Source organism: Haliotis rufescens, unplaced genomic scaffold, assembly GCF_023055435.1.
Source record: "Haliotis rufescens isolate VD_foot unplaced genomic scaffold, xgHalRufe1.0.p SCAF_6, whole genome shotgun sequence".
Classification (NCBI taxonomy): Eukaryota; Metazoa; Mollusca; class Gastropoda; order Lepetellida; family Haliotidae; genus Haliotis; species Haliotis rufescens.
This window is the reverse complement of record NW_025964334.1, coordinates 13785426-13800036: the sequence shown is the minus strand read 5'-3', so window position 1 is coordinate 13800036 and position 14611 is coordinate 13785426. Positions and strand designations below refer to the sequence as shown.

Genomic DNA, 14611 nt, shown 5'->3' with positions numbered 1-14611 from the left:
CTTTTTTTAAATCATCCAGATCAGTTACACTTTGGGTGTAATGATGTGTTGTAAATGGTTTCTAATTCATAAAAAGCTTGAAACTTTAAATAATGGGACACTTTTAATACTTGAATTTGGAAGATCAAGAAGTGTAGAGCTGGCGACATCTAGGTAACGTAGGCAAGATAACGATAACATTCGCAGGTGAAAGAAGGAACTATTATTGTTTTTACAGTACATTTATAAATAATATCTAGGTTAAGGAAAGAGAAAGTTAAGAAAATATTAATTACTTCGATTAAACTGTTGTTCAATATATAAACTGTTCACGTGCTTACACATCTGAACAAATGTATTTCACTATGACCACAAGAAAACATACATTCTCGTCTCACCTTATGATTTAAGATTTTGACAAAACCCTATCTAATTTAACACATCAATGCATTCACCTTCATCTTAGAAAATATTTATTTTTTGCGAATTCTATGTTAGAATGGATGATACAAAATAAATTATATATGACTAAATACGGAGTAATTCCAGAAAATGGCTGAATTCTAAGGGTGAAACGATACACCGATACTCCGACGCATCGCGATACTTGACCCACGATACACGTGGGCCTATTTACGAAACACAAATCTGAAGTACATGTACAGTGTTCTCTCGCTATTGTACCCTTTGATATAACTCCAAGTCGAATATAGCAGCGATAACCAATGGCTCCCAAAACGTACTTACAGTTTTAATAAGCTCAAGTTTTACAGTGACACGATGTTATTCCCCCAAACAAACAAAAAACCATAATCAGCTGATCACTGCGAGCAGGTAACAATGAAAGTACCAGTCAACAAATTCGGGCTGAAGTACTCAATTCAATCCCATTATTATACCATCTGGTTACAAAAACGTGTTCATTGTATATCTTGACTCTGGGGTAGTCTAGTGGTTCAAGCGTTCACTCGTCACGCCGAAGAGCCGGGTTCGATTCCCCATATGAGTACAATGTGTAAAGCCCATTTCACCGTGATATTGCTGGAATATTGCTAAAAGTGGCGTTAAACCATAATCATTCACTCACTCACTCTGGACTGTTGGGATACTGCTCGCCATCCCTCTTTGTGGAGAGTGTTTTGTCACTCTGAATCTTTATGCATAGATCTAAATATAAAACAGATGAGGCGGATACACTGGCCTCCTTTGTCTCTAGTTCAGGTAGGGAAATCAGTGGAAGGAAAGTGGCTATTTGATTGTTACTGAACGATATCAGATAATCGATCTACCTGAAGCTTCTTCGCCAAATTACCTTGTTTTGACATTGCCAATCTGAACAGAAATTCTGATTCATTTGCATGAAGAAAAAATCCGCAAGAAGAGGAGCAGTATTGGTGCCCATGGGGATGCCTACTTCTTGCATTACTGTCTTACCCCACATGTTACGCAGATGTTATCAATGAGAAGGTCCAGCATTTCACATATTATTTTTTTCAGTATACTTCAGATGGCATTTGCTTCCATTTTTCACAAATTCTCCTGAACCTCTGAACATAGATACGTAACTGTATCTGTGTTCACCACACTTCTTCCTCAGTTAACACCGGCCTTATATGTGGCATTATTTTATATGTCACTTATACCAAGTTCTTTGAACAAACAGTTAATGTAGTGATGCTTACATAGAATGGGTATCTCATTTGAGGCCTTTTCATGTAGAGCAGCCAGACTTTGGATGACAGCTCTCTTGGACAGATTGGGTTATTCCAATTCCGTTTCCTCTTTTTAAGTTTGTGCATTCTACCAATGACAACATCACACACTGACATATTCCAGTCGGAAAGATATTCAACAGCTTCCTCTCCTCTTTTGGCCCATTTTGGCATATTCTTCGAAAGCACCCGTATTGATTTTAAAGTAGTGATCTTATTTGGTAGGAGGTTGCTCACGGTATTTTGGTCTATATTTGATTAAAGTTGTTATTGTCAACAATATATACCTGTGATTGTATGACCTGCAGGTTAAAAGCAGTATGGTGGGTCTTGGCAGCCACAAGTAGTGAAATTTACATCATGAGCTGCCAAGACCACGTTCTGCAACACGTTAATAAATTCAACAACCTGAATGAAATTGTGTTCGTATAGGAAAATGAAATTGTTGGTGGTTCCTGTAATTTTAAATATTGCGGGACATTTTGTGAAACTGATCTCTGTCTAAGAATGTTACTTAAATATAAGACATCGCGGTCTTTGTCTGATTAAGTGGGGTCTGTTTCTGGTTTGGTCAAACGTTTCAAAGCGATATCAAGAACTATAGTCTCCAGTCGATACTGTGGGCTCTTACCGTTTTTAGATCCACCCATTAGCAAACGTTGCTGGAGTCGTTTAATTTCTTTCAATGACACAGAGTACTTTGTGCTGTCCCAATGGTTCCTGAAGGAGAGGCAACACATCTTTCAAATGAATGTCATCATATGGCCTTCTTCCTTTCTCTGTGGAGCCGGAAACAGACTCAATACAGTGACATTAGCAGTTCGTTGTTTAGAAAGACTGCCAACGTCTTTTATTTTATCATTACAAATGTCGAATCCAATTATTTTTTCTAGACATTCTATAAGGTCGACTTTCATGCAAAGGGTTGAGTGATATTAAAGAATTGTAACGTTGGTAGACACGATTGGAAAGATGTATGTTAATTGCCTTCATGTTGAACCTATGCCCCCAAGGACCACCCGAGGATTGCAATCTAAACCATATGGTGCAGCAGTCCCGTCTGCAACACAGCGGGGGACAGTTTTACTGTCTCAGTCCAAACTGTTTCTATTTTGTTCGTTCGTTCGTTCGTTCGTTCGTTCGCTCTCTCTCTCTCTCTCTCTCTCTCTCTCTCTCTCTCTCTCTCTCTCTCACTCTCTCTCTCTCTCAATAAATAAATAAATAGAGATGGGAGTCATTGGGTGGTGGTTGTTTAGATGATGTAATGGGTTATTTGAATGATGATCCCGTATAAATAGAGCTCAGTCAGGCTCTTAGATTTGATTGGTTACTTACCATCGTACCCCGACAGCGTGGGCTTTCCTCATATTATCCACCTGTTTTGTCTTGCCTAGACTCGATAATTTACAGATATAGGTTAAACGTGTCATGAAGTAAGAAAGAAAAACAAAACTAAACTCCAATTCATGGCATTACTTTAGTATAAAGGTTTTGATGGTAATGATGTATTATTCAAATCGAAATAAATCATTAATATATATAAAAGCTTTCAGAGTAAAACTCACATGAAGCGATGAAAACTGCTGCATACCCAATCCTCCAACCCTTCCTATACTCCCCGTATAGGCTGTTTGATAAACAGATGATTCAAGTCAATGAAGAAGTCAGTAAAAGGCTTGATGGTGATGTGATGCACCATTCATAGTTTTAGCAGTTACATGCCCCACAAATATTTCATCTATAAACCTATCTCCTGTTCTGGACTACTATACCGCTCTCTGTGAGGATCTGAAAAATATGCTGTTCAGACGATTGGGTTATTTGTGTCCCAATGCTTTCTTTGAAGTTGAAAACACATGTCAGAACAATATAATGCACATAATACTCACGCATTTCATTAACTATTTGACTCCTGACTTGTATAAAGTCTTCTCTCCTAACTGATTGAATATTTATTTGAATATTTTTGTACAATTTTATTTCTACTGAAACCTTACTGTATTTTACAACTTATATCTTCATAATTTACCAGTTTTTACACGTTGTTACAGTTGTAACTTTTGCAACTCGTAGAGTTTTACAAATCGTTATACTTTTGAAAATATAGTCCCTTTCGTCTCAAAAAGTTTAATATCAGGTACAGAATGTTCGCAAATTGTTCGTTTAGATATTTGTCCATTTGAAATATATATTTATTTTCTCAATAAACAAAAATATAAATAAAACAGCAAGTAACGTTAAAGATAACTTTCAATCTACGATATCTCCTCACCAAAATACATTTTAGCTCAAAGTTTATATGAGCTATTTTCAGTCTGCTGATACCAGGACCTATTTCTGGTTTTCAGGCAAGGGTCACCGTGACCACAGGAACTATATTCCTAATATATTATTATGTCGGACTACTAAATCATTCAGGCATACTGAGTTATTTGTTTGTGTGCAAAACGTCGGCCAGTCCGAGGCGCGTGAGCTTACGTGCGTGTGTGCGTGCGTGTGTGTGTGGTTGTATAATTGTTTGACCAACAGCTTCAGTGTCTTTTATGTGCCCGGTAGGGATAAAACATTCAGCCGTACACCTACAGCCATCTTCCGACTGTTTGGACGTTACAGACAGACTGGCAACACACATGCCAAGCCGCGCTGGTGACGCTACAGAATGACCGGTACTTGCGCACTTTGCATTTGCACAATACGTTCGTCACAGCGACGGTAACGGCACCAACGGCTGCATCAGTCGCCGCACAATCACAAAGAACTATAAAGTTTGTGGTATTACAACGCACTCCAAGAAGCAACTTTCAAAATTTAACATGATTTTTTTCAATTTCTTTAGAATATTTAACTCTCTATATCTCGGAACTATAAGAGAGAATCAGCGTAACCATTCAATGAAAGATCTTAAATAAATCTGAACTGGGAATTTTACCAGATGTTCTTGTGAAATTTGTAATAAGAAAAGCTTTTGTGTAGGCGTAAACAGAAATCCCAAATGTCGATTCCAAAAATGGGGTTTTATTTCATTTAAGGAACATGAACTTGTCCATCATATTTTCCCAGTTTAACATCTATTACATGAAAGAAATATGCTTATGAATCACTATCAAATGCTGATGATTTGCGTAAAGTTGAGCTTATGCTGCCCCCACCAGTGGCACCCGCCACAAACACACGTAAAGGCAAGTCAAATGTTCACTTGAAAAAAAACAAATGTTACAAGTCAAAATAGGGAATTGCACCAGACATCATTTTTGTCATTGATGCTTTAATTTTGAAAATTTCCTCAACATGTCTGACAAAACGTTTTGAAAGGTTTGCTGAGGCCTTTTTGTAAGATTGTTCAGTTACATTTACACCTGTTCTCAAGCATCAGGACGGGGCACGGGTTGCCCAGTTGTCTAAGGCGCCGCAATTTGCTGTGCAGAGATGCGTCCCTTGGGCACGCCAGAAACCTATGATTGTGGGTTTGAATCCCGGTTCGCCCCGATTATGTTTCTAGGTTTGTCAGCACCATAACCGTGCTCGTGGGTTGAACCGAAGTGGTAAACGTCTGAGACCTTCATCACTTCGGGCTTTCCTCCCACATTAAGCTGACACGCCGTGATATAGCTGGAATAATGTTAAAAGCGGCGTTAAACCCAACTCACTCACTCCCTCACTCCCAACTCACTCACTCACTCACTCACTCAAGCATCAGGTGTCACCAAGAATAACATATAAGGTCCTGACATTGCACCTGTCACAGATGTGTGTATATCTCTGATTGGTTAACACAAATCTGGATTTTAACAATCCTGATCTGAATCAACCAATCAGAGATGGTTTTGGGACATGTGATATGGCATTAATATGAATATATTGAGCTATTCATCCTTAAACTAGCAGGTGAACTTTGGAGAGTTAATGAAACACAATGATTTACATTTGGACAACCCTCATCTTGGCCTTCACAGCCCACGCATGTAAGCATTAATCAGTTTCAATATATCATATACTGTTGCTTAAATTCAAGCCAAATTATTTGACCAACTGATGCCATATTTTACCTGTTCACCAATATGTTTGAAATAGGAATCACTAATCATTGCAACAGGCAAACAATTTGTTAACTGAGTCCTAATGATAGTGAGGGAGTTATATTTACTTTGAAGTATTAATTCTCTTTTTTTATGGTCATTTAAATATGAAAATCTGGACATTTAACTCCGGTGTGTATTTTTTAATACAAACGCATTTGTGAAGTGACCAAAATATTGATTGCAACATACTCACTAACGTGGCGGCACGTGTAAACACAGTTGTGTAGTAGTTTAAAAAGGTGAAGACCAGGCTGTCCCGACAGAGAGGAACTTAACGTCATGCGGCTGCAACAGAAAAGTATTAAATCTGATTAATGCGCATTTAGAGAGATATAAAAATAAGTTAATGTTGTTGGCTACCCGACCGCCCCAACCAAACAAAAGAGTTTGCTCGGTTCTGAAGATCTTGCAACTTTGGCTTACTGTCGATGTCGTATTGGCCATACTAGACATACACAGGAGTATTTATTGAAAGGTAAGGATCCTCCGTTTTGTATTCCCTGTGATGAGAGAATCACGGTCAAGCATGTCCGAAATATTCCAGTGTAAAAACTGTCAAGGACATTTTTAATAATGTTTATTCTAATTTTATTTGGATTGTTGGATATCTAAAACCCTTTTTATAATGTATTGTTATGAATAGTGGTATATTTTTATGGTTATATGCTAGTAAGTTAAGGGCAATACCTGTTCTGGTGTTGTTATGATAGCACGTGAATTGTATCGGTAAAGTTGACAGTTGTAAGTACAGAATGTTATCTTGATTGTGTTTTGTGTTGTCATAGAATTTTGGAATAATTGTGTGTGTGGAGATGATCGTTTGTCAGTTGTATAATGAAATTCTGACGAATAACAACGTTTACCTGAAGCAGCGAGTTTTACATACAGATCTGTGAAAGTTAATATGTTTACTATCGTTTGTGACAGGTTTTTACAGTCTACGTGTAATTATTACGTATAATCATTGAAATGACATGGCTGAGATACTGCCCATGTGAATTTATATTTTCACTCACTCAAAGATAGCTCAGCTTTCAAGTTTTGTTTGTTTGCTGTTTATCCACTGGATGCCGAGTTGTTTTTTTGACCGCACATTTTCCTAAGATCGGAAAAATGAAAGTTTTATGAAAATTGCGCTCACATGGGACTGGATATACCTCCGGCAATAAAATTACATATTGATGTAGAATATTAAATTTCCTATCTGATGGTGTTAGTAGTATAACATGCACTTTTGCCCGTTTTTTTGCCCGTTGATCTTATGCATTAAGAAATATGTTACTGTTTTCATTACCTTCGATAGCTGCGAGCAGTTTGAAACTGACACTTAAAATTCTAAACAATAGTTATGACACCGTGCGTAACCTCGATTACGGGTCGCTGTCCTCTCATTGGCTGATTTCTGCCAGCAGGGTCCCCCTCCCCCCAAACCCAGATAAATGGCGTCATATATTTCTGCCCTCTCATTGGCTGATTTCTGCCCGCAACAACAATTATCACCACCTCAGAGTAACGATGACGTATATTTTACCCTGTCCTGTGATTGGCTGATTTTTGCCCGCAAAATAATTAGACGTATCTCCTAAACCAGGGTAGACAATTATTGATTTATAAAGAGTACACCATATACTACGCTGAGTGGATACAATAATAAAAAAAGTATAACATGCACTTTTGCCCGTTTTTTTAATTGCTGTCCTCTCATTGGCTGATTTCTGCCCGCAGAAGTTCTAAAATTACAAAGTGAGATTCTCCAGCTAAAAAAAAGAAATAGAGAAAGGATATCTTTAATGAAAGCTTCTCAGCAAAATGTTTAAAGTTTTCTTTTGTGAGATTTGGTGGTTCCAAAAGGAAGCCTGTGTTTCGTGGATGTACACGTGGATGTTGACGACGTCTTAGATCGCCGTGGATGGTGAGCCAAATACGGTCTTCAGGTAACCGCAGTTGGGGGAATGTCTTCTTTGCTCTTGTAATATTTTGTCTTCAAATTTCCATTTGTACAGTTTAATACCGCACATATAGCACTGAACGCAATCGTTCATTCCCGTGTAGAAAAACCCGCACCTGGCCAGCTCGAGAAGTCTGCTTAATCTGAATAGGAAATTTGTAGTAGGTATCGCTTTTTTAAATACCTGTAGGAAGGATGATCGGGAATATCAATAATATCCGATCCCGCTGTCCACGAACTCCGACAGCTATCCGCATCCAAACATTTACATCCGTAGTCGACACTAGAGTCGCAATCGGTGCTTAAATCAATTTTCACTTCCGATATCTCGGAACAGCTTGAGCCGCAAATGATACAACCGTGATGACAGTCCGGCGATCAAATCACGTGACCAGCCGGATAATCAGTGAACACCGGACAATCACGTGGCAGTTCCGGGTCAATGACCCGAACTCAAACCCGGTAACTTAGATTTATATAAGACCGGTTTGTGGAATTAAACAGTATACACGGAACCGGCGAACGACTAACTAATTCAGCAGTTGAGAAAACATGAAACAGCCTTTTGACGAACTTCCATGGTCGCTACCGCTAACTGCGGATTGTTGGGTAGAAATTTGACCATTAAAGGAAAGAAACGTATTATGATTATTGGTACATCTATCCTGATGCGTCTTCTAACCGGTTCTACGGTAGCCGAATGGATCACTAGGACAACTAATAATTCTACGTTCGAATCCTCTGACGCTATTTTCCAGACATTAAAATATCTACCCAGATCTGAGGCTATAAAAAGTCTGAACACCCGTGGCGAAAAGTGTTCGCTTAATTAGTTCAAATTGTCGGCAGTGACCAGACTAAACGTATGTTGAGTTGAAAACCGTACTCTTTTGGATGTGAGAATGTTTCTGGCCGGTAAGGCGACCATTAAAGGAAGAGCAATGACTATGGAAGAATGTAGAACAATGCTACAGTTGCTACCTTTGATAAAGTCTGAACTCGGATTGTTTAACGTTACTGCGTAAGGAAAGCATGGACCTTCCATAATAGGCGAGACTACGTATAATATGTCGTGAATAGATACTGTCTTTATACTTGAGCTTTCGAATGTCGTATTTAAGCATGTTTATGTATTAAGAAATATGTTACTGTTTTCATTACCTTCGATAGCTGCGAACAATTTGAAACTAACACTAGAAATTCTAAACAATAGTTATGACACCGTGCGTAAGCAACATTGGCCCTGGCCGCATTGTCGTTGTTAACCCGTTAATCGCCCGAGATTGGTGATTACGGGTCGCTGACGCTGAATACGAGGGGCGATTGATAAGTTGTGAGCCTACCTCTGAAGGAGTGTGGTACGGATGAATTCCGTTGTGGTGGTGATAGACTGATCAAGTACAGTGCCATACACAGGAGGATTGTTTAATTTGACACATTATTTAGTTTAGTATAAGCTATTGACTGCAAGGGGGGTTATGAGATGACTTAAAATGGAGAAACAGGAAAAGCGAGCTGTTATCAAATACCTTTACAAGAAAGGCTTACCACCCAATGCCATATATGAGGATATGTTATCCACACTAGGGTAAGATGCCCTGTAATATGCAACAGTGAAAAGATGGGTGGCAGAGTTTAAACGTGGGCGATCGAGCACTGATGATGAACCCCGTCCTGGTCCACCTGTTGTGTCTTCAACATCTGAAATGGTACAGCGCATCCTAGACATAGTCATGGACGACCGACGAGTGACACAGCGACAGATAGCCAACTTAGTGGACATCTCTCAGGAGCGAGTGCATTTCATTCTGACAGATATTCTAGGAATGCACAAGGTTTCTTCTCGATGGGTCCCCAAACTGTTGACAGCTGATCAGAAACGTCAAAGAGAGAATCTCTCAAGGGAGAACCTCAAGCTTTTTGAAGGTGATCCAGATAACTTTCTCAAACGATTTGTTACAATGGACGAAACAAGGGTCCACCACTTTGAACCTGAATCTAAACAACAGTCCTAACAGTGGAAACATGTCACATCTCCCACTCCAAAGAAAGCAAAGGCTGTGCCTTCAGCTGGGAAAGGTAGATTTGTTCTTACCATTGTCTTTAATCGTACAATATATGTTATTTTAATATGGCTAAGTATGTTAATAATCGCCAACACCTGAAGGGATGATGTAATTCTGCTGGGTTCCATGCAGGAAGCTGAAGTACTGTAAGTCCCCATGGTACCTAGTATGGTGATCTAACTTCAGTTGCTGGTGATCTACAGCCCGTTTTTATACCGTGATGTTATATTTAGTGCTATCAATTTTATGATTCCATACTAGTTTTAAAATATATTTCTGTGATATGTCTAGTTATTTTACTGTCCTTCGTTGGCAGGTTTTATATAAATTTCAATATATGTATTATGTTTAACTATTGCTGGTCACGATATGGCTGAAATATTGCCAATGTGACTTAAAATTTTAATTCACTCACTCACTCACCTGGGAAAGTCATGGCATCCGTGTTTTGGGATTCTGAAGGTGTGATCATGGTGGACTGGCTTCCTAAAGGCCGTACTGTTACAGGGGCTTACTATGTGGAACTTCTGAGACAGTTAAGAGAGAAAATCAAAGTTACGCGACGTGGAAAGTTGACGAAATGTGTGCTTTATCATCACGACAGTGCTCCAGCACACACATCACTGACAGCAATGGCCAAACTCCACGAGTGTGGCTTTGAACTTCTCCAACATCCACCTTTTTCACCTGATTTGGCTCCGTCGGATTATCATCTGTTCCCACAGTTGAAAAGCCATTTAGCTGGAACTCATTTTCAGTCAGATGATGACGTCATTACAGCGGTCAACAACTTTTTGAGTGACCAAGAAGCTGACTTCTACAAAAGTGGCATAATGGCATTGCAACATCGCTGGCAGAAGTGTGTTGACCTTAAAGGGGACTATGTCGAAAAATAAAAAAGCTTTGGTATGAAACTGACTTTGTTTTCTTTGTTAGGCTTAGAACTGATCAATCGCCCTTCGTACGTCTGACCGACCCGTTGACAGGAGCTATTCACACCCAATTACATCGAATGTACGAATATGTCATACTTATTATCAGCTGTTTAACCTATAGCCGTACGTCGCTTTAATATCCGAATAAACAACAAAATAGTAGCATCTACGTTTTTAACGCTTTTTATTCCAATACCAAGAGTGTACGATATCATCGTTTATAGTACAATCATCGGTGAAACTGTTTAAAATGCGACTCATCGAGTTGTGTCGACACCGATAATATAGAAAATACAGACAATAATAACCGCAAATAACGCTATCGTAACATTGAAGCTTTCTACTAGAATATTTCAACACGCGTCTACCGTATAGATATTTAAAACTATTGAATTCACATACATTAGAGAATTATTCAAACCGAATGAATCAAAACTTTCTACGGTATCTTTATTCGGTACGTAAAAGCAAATCCAGTGTAATCCCGAGTGGGAAGCTGGCGCAGTGTTCACGATATAGGCTGCCGGTAAAGTCTCTCGTTTATGCGTACATAGTAAATAATCCCTTGGTAATGTGCCTTTGTTTACGTCCTCGCACGAAAGCGTCTATATCCGAGGTGTACAACATCTTTACGTCATCATAACGTTACGGTACGCGTCCACTTCAATGCAGTTATTCATTTCCAAATAGGTAAGCAAGGGGACCCGTGAAGATCCGGGGTAGAATAGGTCTTCAGCAACCCAAGCTTGCCGTAAAAGGTTACTAAGCTTGTCGTAAGAGGCAACTAACGGGATCGGGTGGTCAGGCTCGCTGACTTGGTTGATGCATGTCATCGATCCCACATTGCGTGGATTGATGCTCATGATATCAATCACTGGATTGTCTGTTTCAGACCCGATTATTTACAGACCGCCGTCATAGAGCTGGAATATTGCTGAGTGCGGCGTTAAACAAACAAACCAACCAAAACCAACCAGTGTCTTGACTGTGTGTTTTCTTTGATGAGGTTTCTTACTTACTTACTTATATTGGAGATTTTACGTGCGCTTTCCGACTGCAAACGTATGTCGCACACAGGCCCACCAGGCCATTTAATGCGTTTCCGAAAGGGGGAAAAGGAAGTGGTGGTGCAACCCAGGAGGGGGGTTTAAGGGTTGCTTATAAAGTAATTTTGAGATTTTGAGATTTGGAATGAATGCCAAGAGTGGGTAGAGAGCGAACTAAGGGAGCTGTGTGTGGAGGGTGGTTTGCTAGTTTATGTGATTTTGATTTTATTAGTTAATTTGGGGTTTAAATGCGACTAATTAGTCCTGTTTTAATTAAATATATGCCTAAGGCTTTGAATTTTTCTAATTTATTTTGTGGATTTAGGATTGATTCTAGAGTAAGTGGGGGCACGGGTGGCCCAGTCGTCTAAGGCGCCGCGATTCGCTGTGCAGAGTTGCGTCCCTTGGCCACGCCAGAAACCTATGATTGTGGGTTCGAATCCCGGTTCGCACCGATTATGTTTCTAGGTTTGTCAGCACCATACCCGTGCTCGTGGGTTTCACCGAAGTGGTAAACGTCTGAGACCTGCATCACTTCGGGCTTTCCTCCCACATTAAGCTGACACGCCGTGATATAACTGAAATACTGTTAAAAGCGGCGTTAAACCCAACTCACTCACTCACTCACTCTAGAATGCTGCCTTGGGGTGTGCCATTTTCTAAGGGACACTGGTCCGATAGCGTTTGGTCGATACCCACGGTTATTTTGCGATTAGTTAGGAAGCCTTTGATATAGGTTATTATTTGGCCTTTAAGTCCTGCCTTTTTTAGTTTTTGTATTAGTCCGTTATGCCATACCATATTGAAAGCTTTAGAGAAGTTTAGAAATATGCCTAATGTGTATTGTCGGTTTAGTTGGCCCGTTTTGACGTTTTGTTCTAATCGGGCGAGGTTGTCTAAGGTTGATCGGCCTGGGGTGAATCCACTTTGATCTTGGTTTATAATATTGTTTTGATCTAGATAGTGTTGGAGTCTGTTTTTGACCATTGCCACCATGATTTTACATAAGTTTGGGGTTAGGGAGATTGGTCTGTAGGAGTTTGCTTCGTTTGCTGGTTTGTTCGGCTTTGGTATTGGGGTGACCAATGCCTCTTGTATGTATAGTTTAAGTAGTGATTCCAGAAGATTTTGGGGTAGCTGTTTAATTATTTGGTATGAGGTAAGGTCAAGTCCTGGGTCTGTTCCTTTTTTTCTATTATTTAGGACATGGCGTAGTTCCTCTAGTGTATATTGTTGGTTAAATTCTAGGTTATCATCTTTGGGTAATTTGTAAGAATTTATTTTGATTTTTTAATTGGTTTTGGAATTCCTCAAGGAAGTTACTATTACTACTAATGGCTGAGAAGTGGTCTGCGAGGTTATTTGCTTTTTGTTTAGGGTTTGTCGAGTTATTTATATTTGGTGTTTTTTTCGTTCGTTTAATGCCTCGGATTGCGTGTATCTTGTGCCATGCTGTTCTTACGACTTTGTGATGGTTTATTTCTTCGCAGAATTTTTTCCAGTTTTTGGCTTTTGCCGTTTTGACTAAGCTTTACTTCATGATTTAATTGATGTGCTATCTTTAGATATGTGTAGTCTCGTTTTGCTTTATTATATGCGCTTTTGCGTTTTTTCCTAGTTTTTTAAATTTCTTCGGTTCACCAGGGTACTGTGGTTTTGCCTATTATTGGTGTTGTGAAGGGGATAGTGTTTTTTGCTATGTTGACTATGCATTCTATTAAGTTTTGGCAGTATTGTTCGGGGTCTTTATTTTCGAGATCCGCTGGGTTGATCTGTTTGCATAGTGCTTTGAATTTGTCCCAGTCTCCCTCGCTGTAAGTGATTTTTGGTTCTTGGGGTTCATTTAGGGTTTGGATATTTATGTTTCCTATGGTTATGTGGATTGGAAAGTGGTCGCTGCCGAGTAACTCTTCATGCACTTCCCACAAAGTGCTTTGGGCGAGATCAGAGGTACAGATTGTACAGATAAACTGACGTCCAAAAGAAACTTTACCAGAGTTTGAAATCACTCTTGCTCAAAAACAACAAAACATACATGCATGAAGTAAAGTGTATTGAGAAAATATCAATATATCAACATAATCAACACTGAAAATGACAATCATACCGCGACCGAGAATGACGTCAGAGACCCCACAAAGTTGGGTGTGGTACAAAACTCGAGCTTTCAGAATCATGGACAATAGGCAGAGTATATAAACAATCGCTCACGTTCAGTAACAAGTCATTAGTAGCGTGTGTGACCACCAAATGTCTCAATACTAGCAAAAACTCTTCGACGCACAGAAAAAGTCAGTCGTCTGATGAGGTCACGTGGGATTTGACGCCATTCTTCTTGGAGGGCCAAGATCAGTTCTTGCCGGTTGGCTGGAGAATGTGGTCGTTGTCGAACACGACGATCCATCAAGTCCCAGAGGTGTTCTATTGGGCACATGTCGGGTAAGCGTGCAGGCCACGGCAGGGCGTTGACGTTGTTGGCTGCGAGGAAGTTAGTGACAATTCTGGCTGTATGGGCTCTAGCGTTGTCTGGTGTCCCCCGCCGTGATATTGCTGGAATATTGCTAAAAGCGGCGTAAAACCATACTCAGTCAGTCTAACGTTGTCATGCTGATAAATGACACCACGTGGCTGCTGTTTGAGAAATGGTAGGACAACTGGACGAAGAATGTTATCCATGTAACGCTGAGCTGTCAAGGTTCCGTCAACGATGACCAGCGGTGTCCTCTCCTGCCCACAGATCCCTCCCCACACCATGACACTCCCTCCACCATATGTCACGACCTCCTGCACGCAACACGCCGCCGTTCGTTCACCCCTTCGGCGGAAAACACGTTGTCTTCCATCAG

The 14611-nt window shown here is 39.9% G+C and overlaps 1 protein-coding gene across 1 annotated transcript in view; it reads left to right on the top strand.

Moving 5' to 3' along the window:
• The first annotated feature begins 5576 nt into the window (after positions 1-5576).
• The window catches only part of LOC124135465, a 67106-nt gene continuing 58071 nt past the window's right edge, over positions 5577-14611 (top strand). Inside the window, exon 1 of the mRNA XM_048386354.1 lies at positions 5577-5653. Coding sequence (XP_048242311.1) covers positions 5605-5653 — 49 coding nt within the window. The 5' untranslated portion in view covers positions 5577-5604. The remainder of the gene's footprint in view (positions 5654-14611) is intronic.